The sequence below is a fragment of the Stegostoma tigrinum genome, chromosome 22 (genome assembly GCF_030684315.1).
Source record: "Stegostoma tigrinum isolate sSteTig4 chromosome 22, sSteTig4.hap1, whole genome shotgun sequence".
Taxonomy (NCBI): Eukaryota; Metazoa; Chordata; class Chondrichthyes; order Orectolobiformes; family Stegostomatidae; genus Stegostoma; species Stegostoma tigrinum.
The window spans coordinates 49266546-49290134 of record NC_081375.1 but is presented as its reverse complement, the minus strand read 5'-3'; the positions used below and the strand labels follow the sequence as shown (position 1 = coordinate 49290134).

General features: G+C 43.5%; 1 protein-coding gene across 3 annotated transcripts in view; it reads right to left on the bottom strand.

The window, feature by feature from the left end:
* The window catches only part of LOC125463524 (uncharacterized), a 413194-nt gene that overhangs the window by 16763 nt on the left and 372842 nt on the right, over positions 1–23589 (bottom strand). For all 3 annotated transcript variants that reach the window (XM_059653821.1, XM_059653820.1, XM_059653822.1), the window contains 5 exons: positions 23249–23396; positions 13831–13948; positions 7906–8065; positions 6969–7082; positions 1077–1163 (listed from right to left, as the gene is read on the bottom strand). In XM_059653821.1, coding sequence (XP_059509804.1) covers positions 1077–1163; positions 6969–7082; positions 7906–8065; positions 13831–13948; positions 23249–23396 — 627 coding nt within the window. The remainder of the gene's footprint in view (positions 1–1076; positions 1164–6968; positions 7083–7905; positions 8066–13830; positions 13949–23248; positions 23397–23589) is intronic.

Sequence of the window (23589 nt, the reverse complement as noted above, 5' to 3'; positions counted from 1 at the left end):
ACCAATATTGTTTTAGGTCGTGACACTAGATGGCACTAAACGATAAGAGTTCAGTAACGGGCTACTTTCCATTCTAAGTCCAACCCACTACATCCAGCTCTCTTCAGCTTGTCGTAATAGCAGCTATTTTTAAGATTTAAAAACTGATACATGTATGGAAAGACAATTAACACCATGTGGTTATAGTGCTTTACATATAGAATGCAAACTAGAATAAAGAGCAGGGTCAGAATAAGGGACAGAGAGCTGAGACAATTTGCCATCCAGCAATGGGAGGTGCCCAGGTTACACGTACGTGACAGGGAACGAGAGCCGGCAGAGGCAGAAGTGAATAAAATAGAGGCAGAACAGCATTTGGCTTTTACAATCAGCTGAAGTGAATATGGAATTCATGGGAGGAGCAGCAATAAAACAGTAGGATTCTCATGTCAACCACAAAGCTGACTTTAGCAATACCAAAACCTCTGTTATTCTTGATTCTTGTACCAAATCAATAATTCAATTTTTAGATGGTGGGAGATATTCTCTAGCCATTTTTGTGGGCACTGTTATACTGATGTAACACAAGTTGTTTGTAAGCTAACTATTACACATTAACTGAAACTCCTTGATATTATCTTTGTGTTACTGTGCACATTGTTTGGAAAACACCTTGGGTTCTAGCGAGTTCTTAGAATAGCAACCAGATTAATCAGTGTAATAAAACATACAATATTTCACTATTGAAGAAGAATCAGAGTCCTTTTTAGCTCCTTCAAGAGATTTGTATCAATTAGTATTTACGATGCAAATATAGTGGAGTTAAGCGAACAACAACAATTTTCCTAACAGTTTAGATGAACAACATTGGCTGATTTGATCATGGGGCATTCAGACCAACAATTTCAGATTCTATTTCTTATCTGTGCTGAGTTGGCCAGTCTTGGTCAGTGGAGATGTAGTGGGCTGCTGGTATCCCAAATGGAATTGTTGCCTTCAGTAGAGGTGGAAAATAAAGAAGTGGCAAAATAATCTAAATATAACTCTAAAATGAAACAGAAAAGCTAAAATCAGGCACTTGTATAGTGAATACTTACGCGTTGCGCAGTCTGCAGTTCATCTTTCAAGGAATTGATTTCCTGTTTTAAGTACTGTATTTCCGATTCTTTAACCCGCAGCAATACCTTGTGAGGACACAAATAACTGTAGTAAATGTTGTATATTTTAACAATGTTCATGAATCAAACTGCTACAACACAGGGGTTAGCGAGCTATATTGCATAAGTCTTGCAGTCACTGGATTCAGAACATTGTGAAATTAACATATTCAATGACCTTCAAAATTGCCTCAATGCTCATAGCCAAACTTTAAGAATAACAGATATCAGGCACCAAGTGTATAACTTCAACAGAAATTAACAGTTTTTGTTTAATATGTAAATTTTAGAGGATCAAAACTAGACAACGTATTAAGATCTATGATTTAAATCCAATCCTCTGATCGGAACACTGTCTCACACAAGCAGATTCAGGCCTTCGGTTAAGGGATAAATTAAACAGAAAACAAAGAGAGAGTTGTAGCTGGCTTGTTCAATAACAGCGTAAATGTTGAGTACCAACATGGTACGAAATTCTTGGGATGATGTGCTGCATTGCAGGTAGATGGGATTGTGTGCCTTGCTTGAATTCCGAAGTCTTCCATCAATACAAGCAGCTTCTGGAGACTCCGGGAAACATTAATTTATTTCTGATAAACTTGCATTCTTATACAGCATATTAAACAATTCTTTTACTGAATGTAAAACTAGAGAGCGTGAAACTCAAAAACAGCTTCCAGTCCAGCATTTTCCAAGCACTCACAGCCTTCTGTCCAAAATCCCAGTGAAAACAAGTTCAAGCTACGGTTTTGCTTTCTTTTACAACATCTCCGTGGTTGGTTGGCCAGTACCGGCCTCCCCTTGATTGACCAATAGAATATCTAACTAATTGCTAGTCCTTCAGCATAACACCCTGATGCTCAAATGTCTGCACAGGTCTCAGAAGAATAATTAACCTACAATTAGCTTTCCATTAGGCCAGTTCCCAAATGCAAACTTGTTTGTTCACTTCTTATTTAAAGAAAAACAACCTGCTGTTCAAAATTCGTTTCTCAATTTCAGTTCATAGTTCCAAATGAAAAATGAGGAAAATAAAAATATGATGGTTTCAACACGGGTCTACCTTCATAAACATGAAATATCATTTCAATAATGCGTTTCATGACAAGGTTAGCAACACAAAAACACAAAATTCTCAGCCAAACCGTTCCTCCCGCTAGATTCTTAATCACTGTACAACTTCCTTGGTTACATTCTTAAATTTTCAGCAGTTTACATTTGGCTTAGTACATCAGCAATTACATTCTCATTCGAACTATGTATATTTTTACATTAAAAGGTTTTAATAACCACACTCTACTGGAACAATCTTAGAATTTCTCAATGAAAATGAACAGATTACGATCAGCAATAAGCAAAATTTCAGTTTCCATATCAAACAAACTTCAAAATGTTGAAGAGCTATTAATACTTTCAATGCCTCCTTTGGAGGCTGGAGTGCCTTTTCTGATGTTGATTTTACAGCTTCTCTATTCCAACCTTGTCATCCTGTAAGAGAACTGCTCCAATTTCATAATTGCTAGTGTCTATTGTTGGTTTAAACATTTATCATATTTAGCTGCAGCTAACACGGGTTTATTTTAATGTCAAGTTTGCTTTCAGCTTTTCAAAGACTGCTTGGCATTCTATTGACCGCGACACCTTTGTTTTCATAACAAGTTGATTAGGTTGTATGACTATCATAGAATCCTCAGTGTGGAAACAGGCCCTTCAGCCCCAAAAAGCATCCCAGCCAGAACCCATCCCCCTATAACCCGCCTAATCTACTCGTCCCTGAATACTATGGGCAATTTAGCATGGCCAACCCATCTAGCCTGCACATCTTTGGACCGTGGGAGGAAACTGGAGCACCGGGAGGAAACCCACACAGACACAGGGAGAATGTGCAAACTCCACACCGACAGTCGTCTCAGGGTGGAATTGAAACCAGCTCATTGGCACTGTGAGGCAGCAGTACTAGCCACTGAGCCACCATGCTGCCTATTGTAAAAATTAGGTACAACATTCTGATAAAATCAGCATATTCCCAAAAATCATCTTATATCTCATTTCGTTTTAGAGGTAGGAAAGACAAAGTGCTTTGTTTGGCTTGTTTGTGTGAAACATGTCTTGTCCCGCAATGTGTCTCAAAATATGTCACTTTTGCTTTTGCAAATTCACCTTTACGCAAGATTGAAAACCAGCCTTGCCCACTGCAATTGTCTAAACACATTCCCTAACCGTTCTACATGTTCCTTTCATGGTGTACTGTACACCACAATATCATTCAAGTAAACTACACAATTAGGTACTTTGGCTATAACTTCATTCATTAATCATTGAAATATGGCTGGGGTCCCCTTATATTCAAATGGCAGAACCCCATATTAGGGCAATCCACTGGGTGAGACAAAAGCGGACATTTCCTTACCTCCTCTGGTCAACGACACCTGTTAATTTTAACTAAATAATGCAATCTTCTAGTCTGAAACCTTCAGTCTTCGAGATGGCATTCACTGTCTTACAATCCACATAATCTGCTCAATTTACTGGCATAAAAACCAATATTACTTGAGGAATCTAATTACTCTAGTTTGGTTCGGTCAATTGATTCTCTGTCATGCATTTCTTTTGTTATATGAGCCTGCTTCTCTGAGTTTAACCGATATGGGTTTTGTTTTATGTCTGAACCACCTATATCCACTTCATGTTTGGCTGATGTGGTACACCCAAGTGCATCTTTCCAAACTTCTTCATCTCTGGAGCAATCTTCCTATTGACCCTTCTCTAGATAAGAAATGTGAAATATTAATCTATTAGAAGCAAGTTCACTTTGGGAACTGGATGAACACAGCAGGCCAAGCAGCATCTCAGGAGCACAAAAGCTGACGTTTCGGGCCTAGACCCTTCATCCGACCCTCTCTGATGATTTTACAGCTTCTCTATTCCAACCTTGTCATCCTGTAAAGTGGTAGACCCTTCATCCGACCCTCTCTGATGAAGGGTCTAGGCCCAAAACGTCAGCTTTTGTGCTCCTGAGATGCTGCTTGGCCTGCTGTGTTCATCCAGCTTCACACTTTGTTATCTTGGATTCTCCAGCATCTGCAGTTCCCACTATCACTTCGGGAACTGTCTACTTTTCTTTTGATGTCATTCTTTTATCTTCCATCCTCCCATACAATACTTATTACTTGGCATACCTGTACTTTCTTATTGTCTTCTCTGTGATAGTACTGTTTTAACATGTTCACGTGACATTACTGAAACTGTTTCTTACAATCAGGAATATCAATAAGATGTCTCCTTACTAATTAACTCACAAACTGTATTAGATTTTCCACTACCACCTTGGCTCTGATTGTCCTTTATGGAATAGCCTCTGGAAATCAAGTAGTCATATCCATAATTGGAAAGGATATATTTGTTTCCAGCTTTTGTTTTAAAATGGCCACCCAAGTGGACAGGGTTGTTAAGAAAGCATATGGTGTTTTGGCTTTCATTAACAGGGGGATTGAGTTTAAGAGTCATGAGATCTTGTTGCAGCTCTATAAAACTTTGGTTAGACTGCACTTGGAATACTGTGTCCAGTTCTGGTCGCCCTATTATAGGAAAGGTGTGGATGCTTTGGAGGGGGTTCAGAGGAGGTTTACCAGGATGCTGCCTGGTCTGAACGGCTTATCTTATGAAGAGAGGTTGACTGAGCTCGGACTTTTTTCATTGGAGAAAAGGAGGAGGAGAGGGGACTTAATTGAGGTATACAAGATAATGAGAGGCATAGATAGAGTTGATAGCCAGAGACTATTTCCCAGGGCAGAAAAGGATAACATGAGGGGTCATAGTTTTAAGCTGGTTGGAGGAAAGTATAGAGGGGATGTCAGAGGTAGGTTCTTTACACAGAGTTGAGAGAGCATGGAATGCATTGCCAGCAGCAGTTGTGGAAGCAAGGTCATTGGGGTCATTTAAGAGACTGCTGGACATGCATATGGTCACAGAAATTTGAGGGTGCATACATGAGGATCAATAGTCGGCACAACATCGTGGGCTGAAGGGCCTGTTCTGTGCTGTACTGTTCTATGTTCTAATGGTCTGACATCATCCACTAGTACATGGCTGAATGATTGCTCAAAAACTGGTATGGAAATCAGGGGTGCTGCTTAATTAATTGTGGAGGCTTACCTATAACCTGAGAAGTATAGCATGATCAACATCTTTATGCAATTTTGGTCAGGTAAAATACCTGTTTACGGACACCAGAGTCTTTCCGATTCCCTACCCTGTCATGGGAATGTCATGTGCTACTCACAATATCTCCCAATAACTCTCATTCGCTGGGAAATACCACTATCTGATAAACAACAGTCCATTCTTTGTTGGCAGGTCTATGAGGAGGTTTCCACTTGCTTAGCACTCTTAGGGAATAGTGCTCCGGAACTCCTGTAGCTTCTACCTCAATACAAGCTGACTGCCAATTTATTTAATTCAGGATTTGTTTTTGTGCTTCAATTAGACATGATTTCAAATATCCACCTGAATTATCCTCGCCTTTCAGGAAACTCTCAGCTACCCTTCATTTGTCACGGTGTACCCTTATTGATAGATTTTGTTTAACCATCACTAGTCACCACGCACTTGAGTCTGAACTGCTTTACTACTTTTTGGTTACATTCTTAAATTTTTAACAATTTATATTTCAGGATAAAACATTAGCAATTACATTTAACCCCCACCTGTCCATGAACATTTCACATCCTCATGACGAAACATCTGCAGTGTTCTTAGAACAAAAACTAACCTACAATTATCATTCTACGCCAGTTCCCCTATGCAAACACCAGTTTGTTTGTTCTCTCTTTTAAAGCAAGCTGCTGTTTAAAATTTAATTTTCAACTGCAACTTGGAGTTCCAAACCAAAAATTAGAAAAGTAAAGAAAAAAACAGTAATAGTCTCAACACAATTTCATGCTGGAAAATGAAGTAGAACAGCAGGTACCTTGTTCAAAATATTATGGAAACCGTACACATCAATGTAAGATCTGCTCACAATCCTATTTTTAAATCACTTTTGGATAGTTTTAAAAATTGCTTTCTTGTAGATTGAATTTTTGATCGCTTTATATTTGACTGCGAGTGTGCTTTCTGATTTCCCTTTTCCGTATTCAAACCTTTTGGAAGGAGTTTTAAAAGAAATATGAAACAAAGTCTGACATTTACCGTGTGTGTGTGTGTGTGTGTGTGTGTGTGTGTGTGTGTGTGTGTGTGTGTGTGTGTGTGTGTGTGTGTGTGTGTGTGTGTGTGTGTGTGTGTGTGTGTATACATCTAGGTTTCCTACAGCTGTGAAAAACTAACACCTCAGGAGTCTAAGATAACAAGGTGTAGAGCTGGACGAACACAGTAGGCCAAGCAGCAGAGGAGCAGGAAAGCTGACATTTCAGGCCTAGACCCCCCCTTCAGAAAAGTTTTCTGGAGAAGGGTCTAGGAGCTTTCCTGCTCGGCTGCTGCGTTCATCCGGCTCTACACCTTGTAACCTCAGATTCTCCAACATCTGCAGTTCCTACTACCATTGCAGAGTTTAGCTGATCTCTTCAGCTTTTGCAAATGATGACATTTTCCCTTTTTCTTTCCTGCATTCCCAGTTATGATTCATAACTCATTTTTATGACTCTATCCATTCTCTAGAAAACTGGCACCAAGTAATTCTGAAGACCAAAACTAAATCAGATCCTTGAACAGTGGTTACTCTGTGACAAAATTGTGCACAATTGTATCGCGTATCAGGACAAACTTATGCATGGATAATCTCAATACCTTGACACCTGTGTTCATGGAGTTTTGTCCTACAAATGTACAGCTTACCTCTAATTCATATACTTCTTTGCCTTGTGATTGGCCAGTTAAATCTACTCCACTGTCACCTGTCATCATTGTTCTCAGCCGGGTTATTTCCGTAGCCAGACGATTATTTAGCTCCTATTAGAAGTAACAAATCCAGTAAAACAAAAAGGCAAATAAACACTAAACTACACTTAGAAAAATAAGACAAGAGATACATCTGAACAGTCAAGAGAGGGCAGACTGAAAAAGACAAAATGTCAAGTCAAACTGCATATTACTAAACAATCTAACTGATTCAATCAACTGCAGTGGCAAATTACGGATCCCTGAAATAGCTCTGTTTTGCTTTGTGGCGGATCCAATTGCAAAACAAACCAAAGTTCTACTGCGTATTGATGGTTGACCAACTACTTGTAGGCCACAACAAAGGACTGCTTAGAGGTAATTTAGGAAAGACATTTGAAAAATGGAACAATAGTTATGGACAAACCTGATTGTGGAAAAAGAAGTAGTGAAAATCAGGTACCCAGATTCTCACTCAGAGGTTTACATGAACAGTGTTGTGCAGCAGACTAAGATTTTTCAGTCAGCCTTGTAAAAGGAATATCAAGGGGCCTTCTATTGGAAAGGTATTGACAGGAACATGGAAAGAACAGCAGGTTTGGATCTTTGCTCCCACTTCCTCCACAAGCGAGTGTTTTGGGAAATGGATTAGTTTTTATACGTGGACCTGATCAGGGTACTGAGCAATGAAATATTACATCCAAAATTGATAGTTTATGTTCCCAAGTATGCATTTTTCAAACCAGAATTAGAATGCTTTTCCCCCCCATGTCAATAAAAAAAATCAGTTAAAAAAAAAAATCAGTTCACACAATTTTTATTTAAACATTGTAAGTGTTTTATTTATTGTGGTGACTTAATGGCATTTCAACTGTCACAGAGAAGCACATCATACCTGGTTGTGTGCATTGAGTTCCTGGTTTTCACGCTGGCATTGTCGTAATGCCTGCCGCTCTGCTTCCAAAGCCTGAGCCAAGTGTGCATTTTCCAAACACTTCTGGGAGTACTGTTCTGACAAAACCTCAATTTCTCGTTGCAACGATGCCAGCTCCTCACTGTTAAACAATTTTACAGTAGTTTATTTCCTGAATACTGCTAAATTAAACATTTTCAATTTTTAACCAATTATTCATGGCCAATTTTGCAAACATAGAAACAAAGAAGGTAGGAGGAGTAGACTATTTGGCCCTTAGAGTCTAATGATCATTAAATATGGTGGTGACTGATTATCCAACTCAGTATTCTATTCCCATTTTGTCCTCATCCCTTTAGCCCTCAGAACTATAAATTGCTCCTTCTTGAAAGCATTCAATGTTTTGGAATCAATCAATCTCTGTGGCAGAGAATTCAACAGATTCACCCTTCTCCAAGTAAAGAAATGTCTCCTCAGCTCAATCCTAAATAGCCTACCCACATTCTTAAACTGTGTTCACCAGTTCTGATCTTCCTGGTCATCAGGAGTATGCTTCAGCATTCACTCGGTCTAGTCCTGTTATAATTTTCAAGGTTTCTACGAAAGCCCCCTGCATTCTTTGAAACTCCAGTGAATAAAGTACTCACCAAATAAACTTCTCTTCATGCCCTTCAGTTCACAGAAACTGCTCCAGAATCTATCAAATCTTGAGAGATGGCCACCAATGGTCACTTCCTTAAAAACGCTGGGATGTAGGTTAACTGGCTCTGGTGATTTATCAGCCTTTAATCCTATCCATTTCCCCACTAACACCGATTTCCTTCAGTTTTTCTCCCTCTCCAAACCATGTGTTCTCCAACATTTTAGGACATTACTGGTGTCCTCCTTTGTCAAAGTAGAACTAAAGTATTCATTTTGATTCCCTTATAACTTCCTGTTTCCGACTGTACGAGATCTTTATTTGCCTTCACTAATAATTTTCTCTTCACATATCTATAGAAGGTTTCACGAAGTTTCGCAAGTTCCTTGCAAGCTCACACTCATATTCCATTTTTTCTTTCGTAATAAATCCGTTTGACCCCTTTGCTGAATTCTAAATTCTTAATCCTCAGGTCTGCTGTTAATTGTTAGCTAATTTGAATGCCATTCTCAGGATCTAATACTATCCAGAATTTCCCTTAGTAGCCATAATTGTGCCACCACTGCCATTTTGCTTTTGTACTAGGCAGGTATAAATAATAAACCAGTGCCCCTCCACCGACACCCTCATCCGCGTAGCTGAACTCGTCCTCACCCTCAACAACTTCTCTTTTGACTCCTCCCACTTCCTACAGACGAAGGGGGTGGCCATGGGCACCCGCATGGGTCCCAGCTATGCCTGCCTCTTTGTAGGTTACGTGGAACAGTCCCTCTTCCGCACCTACACAGGCCCCAAACCCCACCTCTTCCTCCGGTACATTGATGACTGTATCGGCGCCGCCTCTTGCTCCCCAGAGCAGCTCGAACAGTTCATCCACTTCACCAACACCTTCCACCCCAACCTTCAGTTCACCTGGGCCATCTCCAGCACATACCTCACCTTCCTGGACCTCTCGGTCTCCATCTCAGGCAACCAGCTTGTAACTGATGTTCATTTCAAGCCCACCGACACCCACTGCTACCTAGAATACAGCTCCTCCCACCCAACATCCTGCAAAAATTCCATCCCCTATTCCCAATTTCTCCGCCTCCGCCGCATCTGCTCCCACGATAAGACGTTCCACTCCCGCACATCCCAGATGTCCAAGTTCTTCAAGGACCGCAACTTTCCCCCAACAGTGATCGAGAACGCCCTTGACCGCGTCTCCCGTATTTCCCGCAACACATCCCTCACACCCCGCCCGCCCCACAACCGCCCAAAGAGGATCCCCCTCGTTCTCTCACACCACCCTACCAACCTCCAGATACAACGCATCATCCTCCGGCACTTCTACCATTTACAATCCGACCCCACCACCCAAGACATTTTTCCATCCCCACCCCTGTCTGCTTTCCGGAGAGACCACTCTCTCTGTGACTCCCTTGTTCGCTCCACACTGCCCTCGAACCCCACCACACCCGGCATCTTCCCCTGAAACCGCAGGAAATGCTACATTTGCCCCCACACCTCCTCCCTCACCCCTATCCCAGGCCCAAAGATGACATTCCACATTAAGCAGAGGTTCACCTGCACATCTGCCAATGAGGTATACTGCATCCACCGTACCCGGTGTGGCTTCCTCTACATTGGGGAAACCAAGCGGAGGCTTGGAGACCGCTTTGCAGAACACTTCCGCTCAGTTCGCAACAAACAACTGCACCTCCCAGTCGCAAACCATTTCCACTCCCCGTCCCATTCTCTAGATGACATGTCCGTCATGGGCCTCCTGCAGTGCCACAATGATGCCACCCGAAGGTTGCAGGAACAGCAACTCATATTCCGCCTGGGAACCCTGCAGCCTAATGGTATCAATGTGGACTTCACCAGTTTCAAAATCTCCCCTTCCCCTACTGCATCCCTAAACCAGCCTAGTTCGTCCCCTCCCCCTACTGCACCACACAACCAGCCCAGCTCTTCTCCCCCCCCCCACCCACTGCATCCCAAAACCAGTCCAACTTGTCTCTGCCTCCCTAACCGGTTCTTCCTCTCACCCATCCCTTCCTCCCACCCCAAACCGCACCTCCATCTACCTACTAACCTCATCCTACCTCCTTGACCTGTCCGTCTTCCCTGGACTGACCTATCCCCTCCCTACCTCCCCACCTATACTCTCTCCACCTATCTTCTTTTCTCTCCATCTTCGGTCCGCCTCCCCCTCTCTCCCTATTTATTCCAGTTCCCTCTCCCCATCCCCCTCTCTGATGAAGGGTCTAGGCCCAAAATGTCAGCTTTTGTGCTCCTGAGATGCTGCTTGGCCTGCTGTGTTCATCCAGCCTCACATTTTATTATCTTGGAATTCTCCAGCATCTGCAGTTCCCATTATCTCAGGTATAAACAATTGTTGCAGTTCACCCTTGTACTCTTTAAATGTCTGCCATTGCCTATCCACTATAGTCACATTAAGTAACATTCCCAATTTGTCACAGCCAGCTTGGGCCTCACAGCATTGTAGTTTCCTTTATTTAGATTCAGGACCCTAGTCTGAGAATCAATTACATATACTAGGAAGCACACTGAAAATCAATTCAGACAAGAGTTTGTTTGTACTCTATGGAAAAATAAAATCAGCACCTTCCTCCTACATTAGTTGGTCAACCTGTTACAAAAATAAGTGTGTTTGCATAACTTCACTTTTGTAAAGTGTCGAACGTCAATTTTCAGCATTAAAAACAGAATTGTAAGTTTGTTACAAATTCTGCTAGAAATAAAAAGGTGTCTTTTTTTAAACACTTCAAGATTGAAAAGCAAATTAAAAACTAACCAAAAGACGGGAGGCTTGCTGCTTCTTTCTGACATTGAGATTGGTGAAATTGCAAACTACCTAGCCTAATCATGTGGCCTCTGTCCAGTCCTCCTTAAGACAATGCTGGTGAGAATCAACGGCTTTTGATTGTAACAGGGTGAGAAGTAGAACATCAGTAGGCTGCAGAACAGTAGCCTATGTCCTATCCCTTGTAATAGTGTGTTAAGTTTTAATGACAAAAACACACAAATACTTTCATGTGATTTTAAAAAATAAATAAAACTATTTGCTCAAAATATCAAGTGCAGCAGAATACACATCTCCACTGTCTATGGAAGATTTTCATCCCCCCAGTCAGTCATCACTCACCTATTCCTTTTGGCTTGAGCATACCAAATGGCTTGTCGAAGTGCATATCAAAAAGGTATAACTAGGGATGTGATGTTCGACCCCTGGTATAAATGCAATTTAGATATCATTTCTTATGTAGGGCAGTGGACACCATTCCACACATTATTGATCCACACGCCTTCACTCTATCCTCATTTATCTCCTTAGTGTCAAAGACACACAGTTATGCCTACAGGTAACTCTTTTTAGTCTGGTTTCACATTTTACAACTATCATAGGCTCTAATTTATTGTTGATTTACTGTTGTCACATATACCTGAGTACACTGAAAAGTTTTGCTCTGTGTGCAGTTCAGACAGATCATAACAAATAATGCATACAGACCATAGGGTGTTTACAGTTTGGCATCCAAGGTAACAACTACACAGGAGGTACGCAAAAGCAATGTCAATATTAGACTTGAAGTTAGCAGTCTTACTACAGGATGGAAGTAGCTGTTCTTGCACCTGTTGGTGTGTGGTCAAGCTTCTGCACCTTCTGCCTGACAGAAGGGGTTACGTTGGCATCCATGATACAGAGGTGCCAGTGTTGAAATGGGGTGGTCAAAGTCAAAAATCACACACCACCAGGTTATAGTCCCTGATGAAGGGGCTATACTCCGAAAGCTTGTGATTTCAAATAAGCTTGCTGGACTATAACCTTGTATCATGTGATTTTTGACTTTCACAAAAGAGGTTGGAAGAGAGTATCATCAGGGTGGGAGGGGCCTTTGATGATGTTGGCAGCCTTTCTATGACAACGAAAAGTGTAAATGAGTCCATAGACAGGAGACTGGCTTCCGTGAAGGTCTGGGCTGGGCACTCAATTTTCTGTAGTTTATGATGGTCCTGGGCAGAGCAGTTGCTGTACCACGCCATTATGCATCCAGATAGAATGCTTTCTTTGGTGCATCTGTAAAAGTTGGTGAGGGTCTATAGACCATGGAGGCTAGAACCACTATGAATCTGGGCTTCTCATAATTTTACTAGAATTGTTTTTGAACAATTCTACTGTATAACTTGGCTGCTGAGCATATCAAAGTTCATGAGCATTTCATTTACATTGCTGCATTGTCATAACGGGTAGCCATGTTATTGCTGCTGTCAGATGATGAATCTTTAGACACTGATAAGATCATCATTCAAGTCTTTTGGTACTCTCTGAATGATACTGGATTTTGGCAGTAATCTTAGGCTTGCCTTTGGTCACTATACCCTGTTTGCCACATGTAGCCCGTGCTCAAACTCATGAAATGAGCACAAGTTTAAACACGTGCTTGTAAGGTGGAGAACTGAAGTCAACTTCAAATGAGATCACAGCCATGAACTTATCTAGATCTTGCTCCTTTTAAAGATGGGCTAAAGAAGTCACAGACGGTTCTGAATATTATGCAATCATTAGTAAACATCCCCATTTCTGATCTCATGATAGAGGGAAGGTTGTGACGAAGTAGCTGAAGATGGTTGGGCTTAGAACACTACCCTGACGAGTTCCTGCAGAGATGTCCTAGAGATGACCACAACCACCATCCTGCGAGTTGGGTATGATGCCAACCAGCAGAAAGTTTGCCCACAATTCCAACTGATTCCAGATTTGCTAGGACGCAGAAGCTGGCTGGCAACCCCAAACTGGGAAGCAGCGAGCTTCACAGCATTGTTTTTGACACTTTCCATTACTGTACTAATGACTTGAGGATACACTAACAGGGTGGCAATTGGCCAGGTTGGATTTGTCCTGCTTTCAGCATATATGACATACCTGGGCAATTGTCCACATTGTTGAGTAGATGCCAGTGTTGTAACTGTACTGGAACAGTGTGGCTGGGGGTGTGACAAATTCTTCAGCACTACTGCCACAATGGAGTCAGGGTCTATAGCCTATGCAGCATGCAAATGCTTCCTGATGTCACATGCAGCAAATCAAATTAGCATTCTTTCTATATTTAGGTACTGCTTTATACTTCACAAAGCAGGAGTAGGACAGATATACTGCTAAACTTGGTGTTAGGTAATAATTATTTGAGGTCAGGATTCAAAAGCGCAGTTAAGATCTAATGCAGAGCTGACCCAGCCAACACAACTTATCTTGAACTTACTCATGCTGTTTGTATATTTCATCAAGATCTGCATTTACATTACTGCTTTGTGATTTTCTTATTCTTTCCAGTTCACGATCAAGTTCCAAGCGGTGTGCATTCTTCATCGCTTCAATAGCTTGTTAAAGAAAAAAATTAAGCTTAAAACTACACACACAAAAATACAAGTGAAAACATCAAAAAGACAAAAGAAACAGTAAATAGTCAGCCTGATCGCAGCAGGAAGTTGCAATTTATATCATGAAGTACAATACTGCCCTTGTAGATTCCTCCCTTCTTGTGCAAGTGGAATGGGGTCTTAAATATACGCAGAAGCTAAAGAATTGCGGCTTCGAAGCTTCTTGACCAAGCCATTGAAGTTTTAAAATGTTCGTATTGCACCAATCATTTTTTGGTGAAAATATCATACAATTTCTGCAACCAAAAGTAGCTTTGTCACCACAGCATAGAAAATATGCATGACTGAAGAAACAGTAGAAAAGGTAAAGTCATAGAATCATTACAGCATGGAAGCAGGCCATTTGGCCCACTGATTCCACATCAACCCTTCAAACACCATCCCACCCTGACCCACCCCTTATCTTATCCCTGCATTTCCCAGTCTAGACACTATGGGCAATTTAGCATAGCCAATCCACCTAACCTGCACGTTTGTAGACTGTGGGAGGAAGCGGAGTACCAGCAGAAAACCCACAGAGACACAGGGAGAATGTGCAAACTCCATACAGACAGTTGCCCGAGGCTGGAACGAGTCTGGCTCCTGGCACTGTGAGCCACCATGCCAAGTTGGGTTTGGAAAATCTTAGACTGTACAGAAAAGGATGACAATAGAGGCAGGGAATTTCAGTTTTCACGCACCAGAAAAGAACAGGTTGAAGTGGGACTCGTGACAATGCACTCATCCTACTTGGTGTCAGGTCTAAAGGGAGGTCAGAAATCTCCAAACACCTTTAAAATGCCCTTGAAAACAGATTAAAAAGGTACTCTTCAAATTGCAGAATTTTTTCAGCTTATACGCTGCTACTGAAAACAAAAGCATGCTCTGATATTCACTGAACAAGATCAATGTAAATTCAGCAACACCATCAGTATGGTCCAAACCCAATGGAACCACTGCAAATATAGTCAGTTTTAAGAAACATTTGTGCTCATACACATTTCCCACATCCACAAGACTTTTGTTCATTTTCTTTTTGCTCTTCTCAAGTTACTGGTATCAAGATCCATGCATAGACCAAACAGGATGGACCCACTTGTTACACTTCCAAAAGAGTCGACTCCTTTCAGATTTGGCATAGTAATTAACAAATGCAGAATAGGAAGGACGGAAGGAGTGGTTTCTCCCCCCAAAATGCCGACACTTCAGAAAACAAAATCACTCCAGCTGCAGAAACAAAATGTGTCATTCTGATATCAGAAAAGAGAACATTTAGCCCAACGTGCATTCATTTTAAATAAGATCGATTTCAAGATGACCTCATTCACACACCAATGTGAAAAAGCATATCTTTAGTAAAGTTAAACAGTGATGCAGCACAGGTTCTCTTGAGAACTGTTTCAGGATTGTGCAATAAGAAAAATAGTTGAATTTCAACTAAACGAGCTCTATTCATTTTGATCCTGAAATCAATTTTTACAAATTTAATTCTGGACAAAGAAAGGAGGCCTGTGGGGTAAACAAATGCAATCCATTTATGATTTCACTGGGAATGTCCCCACATTTGTTTATGTCACTGCACATAAAGACAAGAGGAAATCATTTCCACAAAGGGTAGTATGCTGAAAGTTCACCAGGGAAAAGTGGTTACAGATTCCAAGCCAAATGGCTGAACTTTACTGGAACTGAACTCAGAACTACATTTTCAAATCAAAGGCTGAGCTCCACATCTGCAACTACATACTATTATAACCTCAAGGTTTCCTACAAATTACGAATCAGAGAACTAAACTTATCCACTCACTAGGATAAAATTTTCACTGGAATCCACAAAAGTTTATTGAAATTTAAGTGAATCACAACTTAGCATCAATTATGACATACGCATTTTGTCCAGTTATCACTGATTTTATTTAATTGTACCTGTATAGTGCAGTTTGCTGTTGTGTCTTTATTTTCACTACTGGGTTGGCAACAAACACAAAGTTCGTTTCTCAAAATTATCATTGTAATCACATTGACCTATCAGAAGTAATGCTGGACTCCACAGGACAAGTTTAAAAAGCTATTGACAGATCAGTTGATCAATTTTTTTTAATCTCTAAATTAAAATACTACCTTGAGCATGAAGGTAAAAAAATGGCTGCACCTTTAGCCATACAGTCTGTAGTCTACGGCCATATATTATATTTTAGAAAAATCCTCTGTTGCCTGTTGGTGGATATTCAGATTTGAGGTTCCAATCAGGTCAGCTTGGCCCTTAACAAATGGAAAAACAGGCTAAATGGCCTATGCCTATTCTTACTTTCATATCTATTGCATCCAGAGTTTTAACTTGATGATGTAACTTTACTCTATCACTTCCACCTTCAATTAAAAGTTGTGCTGAATACCTCCAGCAAAATGAAAAGTATGTTCAAAAGCACAAGGGGTTTTAGAAAGAGAGTGGCAGATCAACTTCGGTTTGTGCCATGAAATGAGCAAAAAAGAAGAGTTACCTGATTGGAACCTCAAATCTGAATATCCACCCTGCCTTGCTTAACAAGAATCTGTCTCAACCTTAGAAATAATCAAGGACTCTGCTTTCACAGGAAGAGAGTTCAAAAACTTACAACCCTTTATGAGGGTGGAAAAATATTCACTTCATCTCTGTTCTAAGTGGGTGACTCCTGATTTTTGAAGAGTGACTCTTAGTTCTAGATTCTTCCATAAGAGGAAAAAAAATCTTTGGCATGGCCTATCACCTCCCCTCAGCACTTTTGTGGTTCACCTCCTAATCTTCCAAATTCCAGCAGACACAAGCTCTGATGAAGGGTCTAGGCCTGAAAGGTCAGCTTTTGTGCTCCTGAGATGCTGCTTGGCCTGCTGTCTTCATCCAGCTTCACACTTTGTTACCTTGGATTCTCCAGCATCTGCAGTTCCCATGACCACAGAGTTACCTTTGTCTTTTTTCTGCAATCAATTAACTCCTCCATTTGAAGGCAGGTACGAAAAGACCAGAATGACTGCATCTGTGATGTTCTTCCATGCAGCTGATATGTGTACTTTTATATTGGAAGATGCTTTTTGGTTTAAGGTAGCATTACCTTTAACGATGAATTTAATGCAGCAGGACATTTAACTGTGTGGTTCATGTCTCCACTATACCACCAAATAACTGCAACTTTATCACAATCACACCTTTCCCTTCAAGGGTGCATGACCACAAGATTTTCTGATTCATAGCCAGAAATTCTGTGTGGCAAGCCTTCCATGTGCTAGTAATCTGTTCATATTACAAACAGAAACTCCAGTCCGAACATTTAGTGCAGTATGGCTCAAGTTGTCAGCAAGTCAGCACACAGGTCAATGCAAATACAAAAATCAGAGCTTAGGAGTCCAAATATATAATTAGCTTAATCCATTCTACAGGGGATTGAAATTTATCATAATCCCTGAAACAGCAGCTTTAAGTATATTTCCAATTCAACGATGTATTATTTACATGTTTGATAAGTAGGAAGTAGAAAATAGAAAATCTGTATGATGCAATGCACGGCAATGATACTGTTAAATCCATCAAAACTATAAACAGTCTCTAGCGGTGTCACATGGATGGACACATTTTATTATGCTGAATGTGTTACAAATTCCAGCCCTTATACACAATTAGGGGAGTTTGGACCAATTTGTACATCAGTTTACATTAAATTAATGTGCATGCCAGATTTCCAGCAAGTGTTTAGAAAATACCCAGAAATCAGTCAATTAATTTCAGAATTTGGTAAAGGATGGCACATATTGCTACCACAATAAACAATGTGTGCCATGGACTTAAATATATAAATGAAAACAAACTGTTTAAATTGCTGCCAAAGTAGTGTTTGGACAATTATCAGTTCTTCTACCATCCACCATGAGGTGGTGAGTGAGAACGAGGGGTTCCTCTTTGGGCAGTTGTAGCGGGGGCGGGGTGTGAGGGATGTGTTGCGGGAAACGCGGTCAAGGGCATTCTCTCCTTTCTCTGAACATATTCTTAAATCAAAAAAGAGTCTTGTTGATTTGACTAGGGTGGCAATACTGGTCTCAAAACAATAAAGCCCAATTCCCAATTCATATACTGAATCTTGGTTGACAAATGTCCACCTCTAAATCTACGTGTACGTACGTTGCCTGTGTTGAACAAACTGTACTAATGGCAACTACAAAAGGTGCTGTTTATAACATATAGCTATGACAACCTTTTAAAATACTTGGTGGCTGAAAGATGCGCCATTCTCAGATACTGTGTTTCGGACAAGTGGCCTTTAGAGCCTTCATCAAGGTAATAACATCGACATTTGAGCAGTATTTAGATGTGCCGTTGCGATGCCAAAGGATACAATGAACAGGACAAGTGCTGAGAAATAGAATAGTTAGATAATAAAGTGTGAAGCCGGATGAGCACAGCAGGCCAAGCAGCATCTCAGGAGCACAAAAGCTGACGTTTTGGTCCGAGACCCTTCATCAGAGAAGGGGATGGGGTGAGGGTTCTGGAATAAATAGGGAGAGAGGGGCAGACAGACCAAAGATGGACAGAAAACAAGATAGGTGGACAGGAGAGTATAGGTGGGGAGGTAGGGAGGGGATAGGTCAGTCCAGGGAAGACGGACAGGTCAAGGAGGTGGGATGAGGTTAGTAGGTAGGAAATGGAGGTGCGGCTTGGGGAGGGAGGAAGGGAGGGATGGGTGAGAGGAAGAACAGGTTAGGGAGGCAGCCACAGGCTGGGCTGGTTTTGGGAGGCAGTGGGGGGAGGAGACAAACTGGGCTGGTTTTGGGATGCGGTGAGGGAAGGGGAGATTTTGAAGCTGGTGAAGTCCACATTGATGCCATTGGGCTGCAGGGTTCCCAAGTGGAATATGAGTTGCTGTTCCTGCAACCTTCCGGTGGCATCATTGTGGCACTGCAGGAGGCCCATGATGGACATGTCATCTAAATAATGGGAGGGGGAGTTGAAATGGTTCGCGACTGGGCGGTGCAGTTGTTTATTGCGAACCGAGCGGAGGTGTTGTGCAAAGTGGTCCCCAAGCCTCTGCTTGGTTTCCCCAATGTAGAGGAGGCCACACGGGGTACAATGGATATAGTATACCACATTAAGCAGAGGTTCACCTGCACATCTGCCAATGTGGAAAGTCATCTTGGGGCCTGGGATAGGGGTGAGGGACGAGGTGTGGAGGCAAGTGTAGCACTTCCTGTGGTTGCAGGGGAAGGTGCCGGGTGTGGTGGGGTTGGAGGAGAGCGTGGAGCGAACAAGGGAGTCACGGAGAGAGTGGTCTCTCCGGAAAGCAGACAAGGGTGGGGATGGAGAAAATGTCTTGGGTGGTGGGGTTGGATTGTAGATGGCGGAAGTGTCGTAGGATGATGCATTGTATCCGGAGGTTGGTGAGGTGGTGAGTGAGAACGAGGGATTCCTCTTTGGGCAGTTGTAGCGGGGGCGGGGTGTGAGGGATGTGTTGCGGGAAACGCGGTCAAGGGCATTCTCGACCACTGTGGGGGGAATGTTGCAGTCCTTGAAGAACTTGGACATCTGGATTGTGCGGGAGTGGAATGTCTCATCGTGGGAGCAGATGTGGTGGAGGCGGAGGAATTGGGAATAGGGGATGGAGTTTTTGCAGGAGGGTGGGTGGGAGGTGGTGTATTCTAGGTAGCTGTGGGAGTCAGTGGGCTTGAAATGGACATCAGTTACAAGCTGGTTGCCTGAGATGGAGACAGAGGTCCAGGAAGGTGAGGGATGTGCTGGAAATGGCCCAGGTGAACTGAAGGTTGGGGTGGAAGGTATTGGTAAAGTGGATGAACTGATCGAGCTCCTCTGGGGAGGAAGAGGCGGCACCAATACAGTCATCAACGTAACGGAGGAAGAGGTGAGGTTTGGGGCCTGTGTAGGTGCGGAAGAGGGACTGTTCCACGTAACCTACAAAGATGCAGGCATAGCTGGGGCCCATGCGGGTGCCCATGGCCATCCCCTTTGTCTGTAGGAAGTGGGAGGAATTGAAAGAGAAGTTGTTGAGGGTGAGGACGAATTCGGCTAGGCGGATAAGGGTGTCGGTGGAGGGGGACTGGTCGGGCCTGCGGGACAGGAAGAAGCAGAGGACCTTGAGGCCATCTGCGTGCGGAATACAGATGTATAGGGACTGGGCGTCCATGGTGAAAATGAGATGTTGGGGGCCAGGGAATTGGAAGTTCTGGAGGAGGTGGAGGGCATGGGTGGTGTCACGGACCTAGGTAGGGAGTTCCTGGACCAAAGGGGAGAAAATGGAGTCCAGATAGGCGGAGATGAGTTCGGTGGGGCAGGAACAGGCCGAGACAATGGGTCGACCAGAGCAGGCAGGTTTGTGGATTTTGGGAAGGAATTGGAAACGGGCGGTGTGGGGTTGGGAAACAATGAGGTTGCAGGCTGTGGGTGGGAGGTCCCCTGAGGTGATGAGGTCATGAATGGTGTTGGAGATGATGGTTTGGTGCTCAGGGGTGGGGTCATGATCAAGGGGGCGGTAGGAGGTGGTGTCAGAGAGTTGGCGTTTGGCCTCGGTGATGTAGAGGTCAGTGCGCCATACTACCACTGCGCCACCCTTGTCTGTGGGTTTGATGGTGAGGTTGGGGTTGGAGCGGAGGGCTGCCCGTTCTGCGGGGGAGAGGTTGGAGTGGGTGAGAGGGGTGGAGAGGTTGAGGCGGTTAATGTCTCGACGGCAGTTGGAGATGAAGAGGTCGAGGGAGGATAGGAGGCCTGGGGGCGGTGTCCAGGAGGAGGACTTGTGTTGGAGGAGGGTGAAGGGGTCAGTGGAGGGAGGGTTAGGTTCCCGGTTGAAGAACTAAGCATGGAGGCGAAGGTGGCGGAAAAACTGCTCTATGTCCAAACCTGACTGGTATTCGTTGATGTGTGGTTGTAGGGGGAAAAAGGTGAGCCCCTTGCTTAGGGCTGACCGTTCGTCCTCAGTCAGTGGGAGGTCTGGGGGGGATGGTGAGGATTCGGCAGGGCTCCCACTTCCTACAGACAAAGGGGGTGGCCATGGGCACCTGCATGGGCCCCAGCTATGCCTGCCTCTTTGTAGGTTACGTGGAACAGTCCCTCTTCCGCACCTACACAGGCCCCAAACCCCACCTCTTCCTCCGTTACATTGATGACTGTATCGGCGCCGCCTCTTCCTCCCCAGAGGAGCTCAAACAGTTCATCCACTTCACCAATACCTTCCACCCCAACCTTCACTTCACCTGGAACATCTCCAGCACATCCCTCACTTTCCTGGACCTCTCAGTCTCCAACTCAGGCAACCAGCTTGTAACTGATGTCCATTTCAAGCCCACCGACTCCCAAAGCTACTAGAATACACCTCCTCCCACCCACCCTTCTGCAAAAATTCCATCCCCTATTCCCAATTCCTTCGCCTCCGCCCCCACGATGAGACATTCCACTCCCGCACATCCCAGATGTCCAAGTTCTTCAAGGACCGCAACTCCCCCCCCCCCCCCCCCCCCCCCCCCCAAAGTGGTCGAGAACGCCTTTGACCGCGTCTCCCGCATTTCCCGCAACACATCCCTCACACCACGCCCGCCCCACAACCACCCAAAGAGGATCCCCCTCGTTCTCTCACACCACCCCACCAACCTCCGGATACAACACATCATCCTACGACACTTCCGCCATCTACAATCTGACCCCACCACCCAAGACATTTTTCCATCCCCACCATTGTCTGCTTTCCGGAGAGACCACTCTCTCCGTGACTCCGTTGTTCACTCCACATTGCCCTCCAACCCCACCACACCCACACCCGGCACCTTCCCCTGCAACCACAGGAAGTGCTACACTTGCCCCCACACCTCCTCCCTCACCCCTTTCCCAGGCCCCAAGATGACTTTCCATATTAAGCAGAGGTTCACCTGCACATCTGCCAATGTGGTATACTGCATCCATTGTACCCGGTGTGGCTTCCTCTACATTGGGGAAACCAAGCAGAGGCTTGGGGACCACTTTGCGCAACACCTCCGCTCGGTTCGCAATAAACAACTGCACCTCCCAGTCGCGAACCATTTCAACTCCCCCTCCCATTCTTTAGATGACACGTCCATCATGGGCCTCCTGCAGTGCCACAATAATGCCACCCGAAGGTTGCAGGAACAGCAACTCATATTCCGCTTGGGAACCCTGCAGCCCAATGGCATCAATGTGGACTTCACCAGCTTCAAAATCTCTCCTTCCCCCACCGCATCCCAAAACCAGCCCAGTTCGTCCCCTCCCCCCACTGCACCACACAACCAGCCCAGGTCATCCCCTCCACCCACTGCCCCCCAAAACCAGTCCAGCCTGTCTCTGCCTCCCTAACCTGTTCTTCCTCTCACCCATCCCTTCCTCCCACCCCAAGCCACACCTCCATTTCCTACCTACTAACCTCATCCCACCTCCTTGACCTGTCCGTCTTCCCTGGACTGACCTATCCCCTCCCTACCTCCCCACCTATACTCTACTCTCCACCTATCTTGTTTTCTCTCCATCTTCGGTCCGCCTCCCCCTCTCTCCCTATTTATTCCAGAACCCTCACCCCATCCCCCTCTCTGATGAAGGGTCTCGGCCCGAAACGTCAGCTTTTGTGCTCCTGAGATGCTGCTTGGCCTGCTGTGTTCATCCAGCTTCACACTTTATTATCTTGGATTCTCCAGCATCTGCAGTTCCCATTATCACTGTTAGAATAGTTAGGTTTTGTTTTAGTTGTTTTCCACTAGCACTGACTCAATGAGACGAAAGGCCTTTTTTTGAGATGTAGACCGATTACTCTGACTTTCTTTTGCAGTATCTCTGCTTAAGATAAGGAGTGTACCCACTGCATTCCTCCAACTATCAGTTGTATTGCAACCGTAGTTGTGATAACTCTGTAGTAAAGATTCTGAAGAGGAGTCACCAGGCTGGAAACATTAACTTTGCTTTCTCCCCACAGATGCTGCCAGACCTGCTGAGTTGCACCAGCAATTTCTGATTTTGTTTCAGTTTTTATATCCACTTAGAGCAAACAAATCAATATCAATATAACTGTTCAAAACAATGGGCACCATAATTGGCAGAGAACAGTTTATGTCTATGCTATTGAGGATGTCTATTGGGCAATATTACATTCAACAATAATCAATAGATTAGGCAACATCAGTGTGTCAGAATTTTGATTACTTTACTAGGCGGGCAAAATAGAGACCCTCCCAATTTAAATTCACAAAGATACCAATGAGAAATATCATCTTCATCCATTCCTCACATACCAGAGATTGTGGCAGCTGTCTCTTCAGCTAACAGCCGCTCTTTGTCTTCCTGTAGGTTCTCTAGCTCTCGTTGATGCTGTCGGTGAAGCTCTTCTATTACCTTCTGATGTGATTCTTCCATAGCAGAAAATCCACGTTCACATGTAGCCTAAAGATCAAGGAGAGAAAAATACTGAGAAATCTTTTTCAAATTCTCAAATAGTGCAGGCAATTGTGATCTTGGCTGACTTTTCCCTTGGTCAAACGCAAGAGTTTTCTTCAAAATTTTTAAAAATCAATTTTGTACTATGTGCAAAGTGTTATTTACTTACTTTTACTAATTTAGTTTCTTAAATTATATT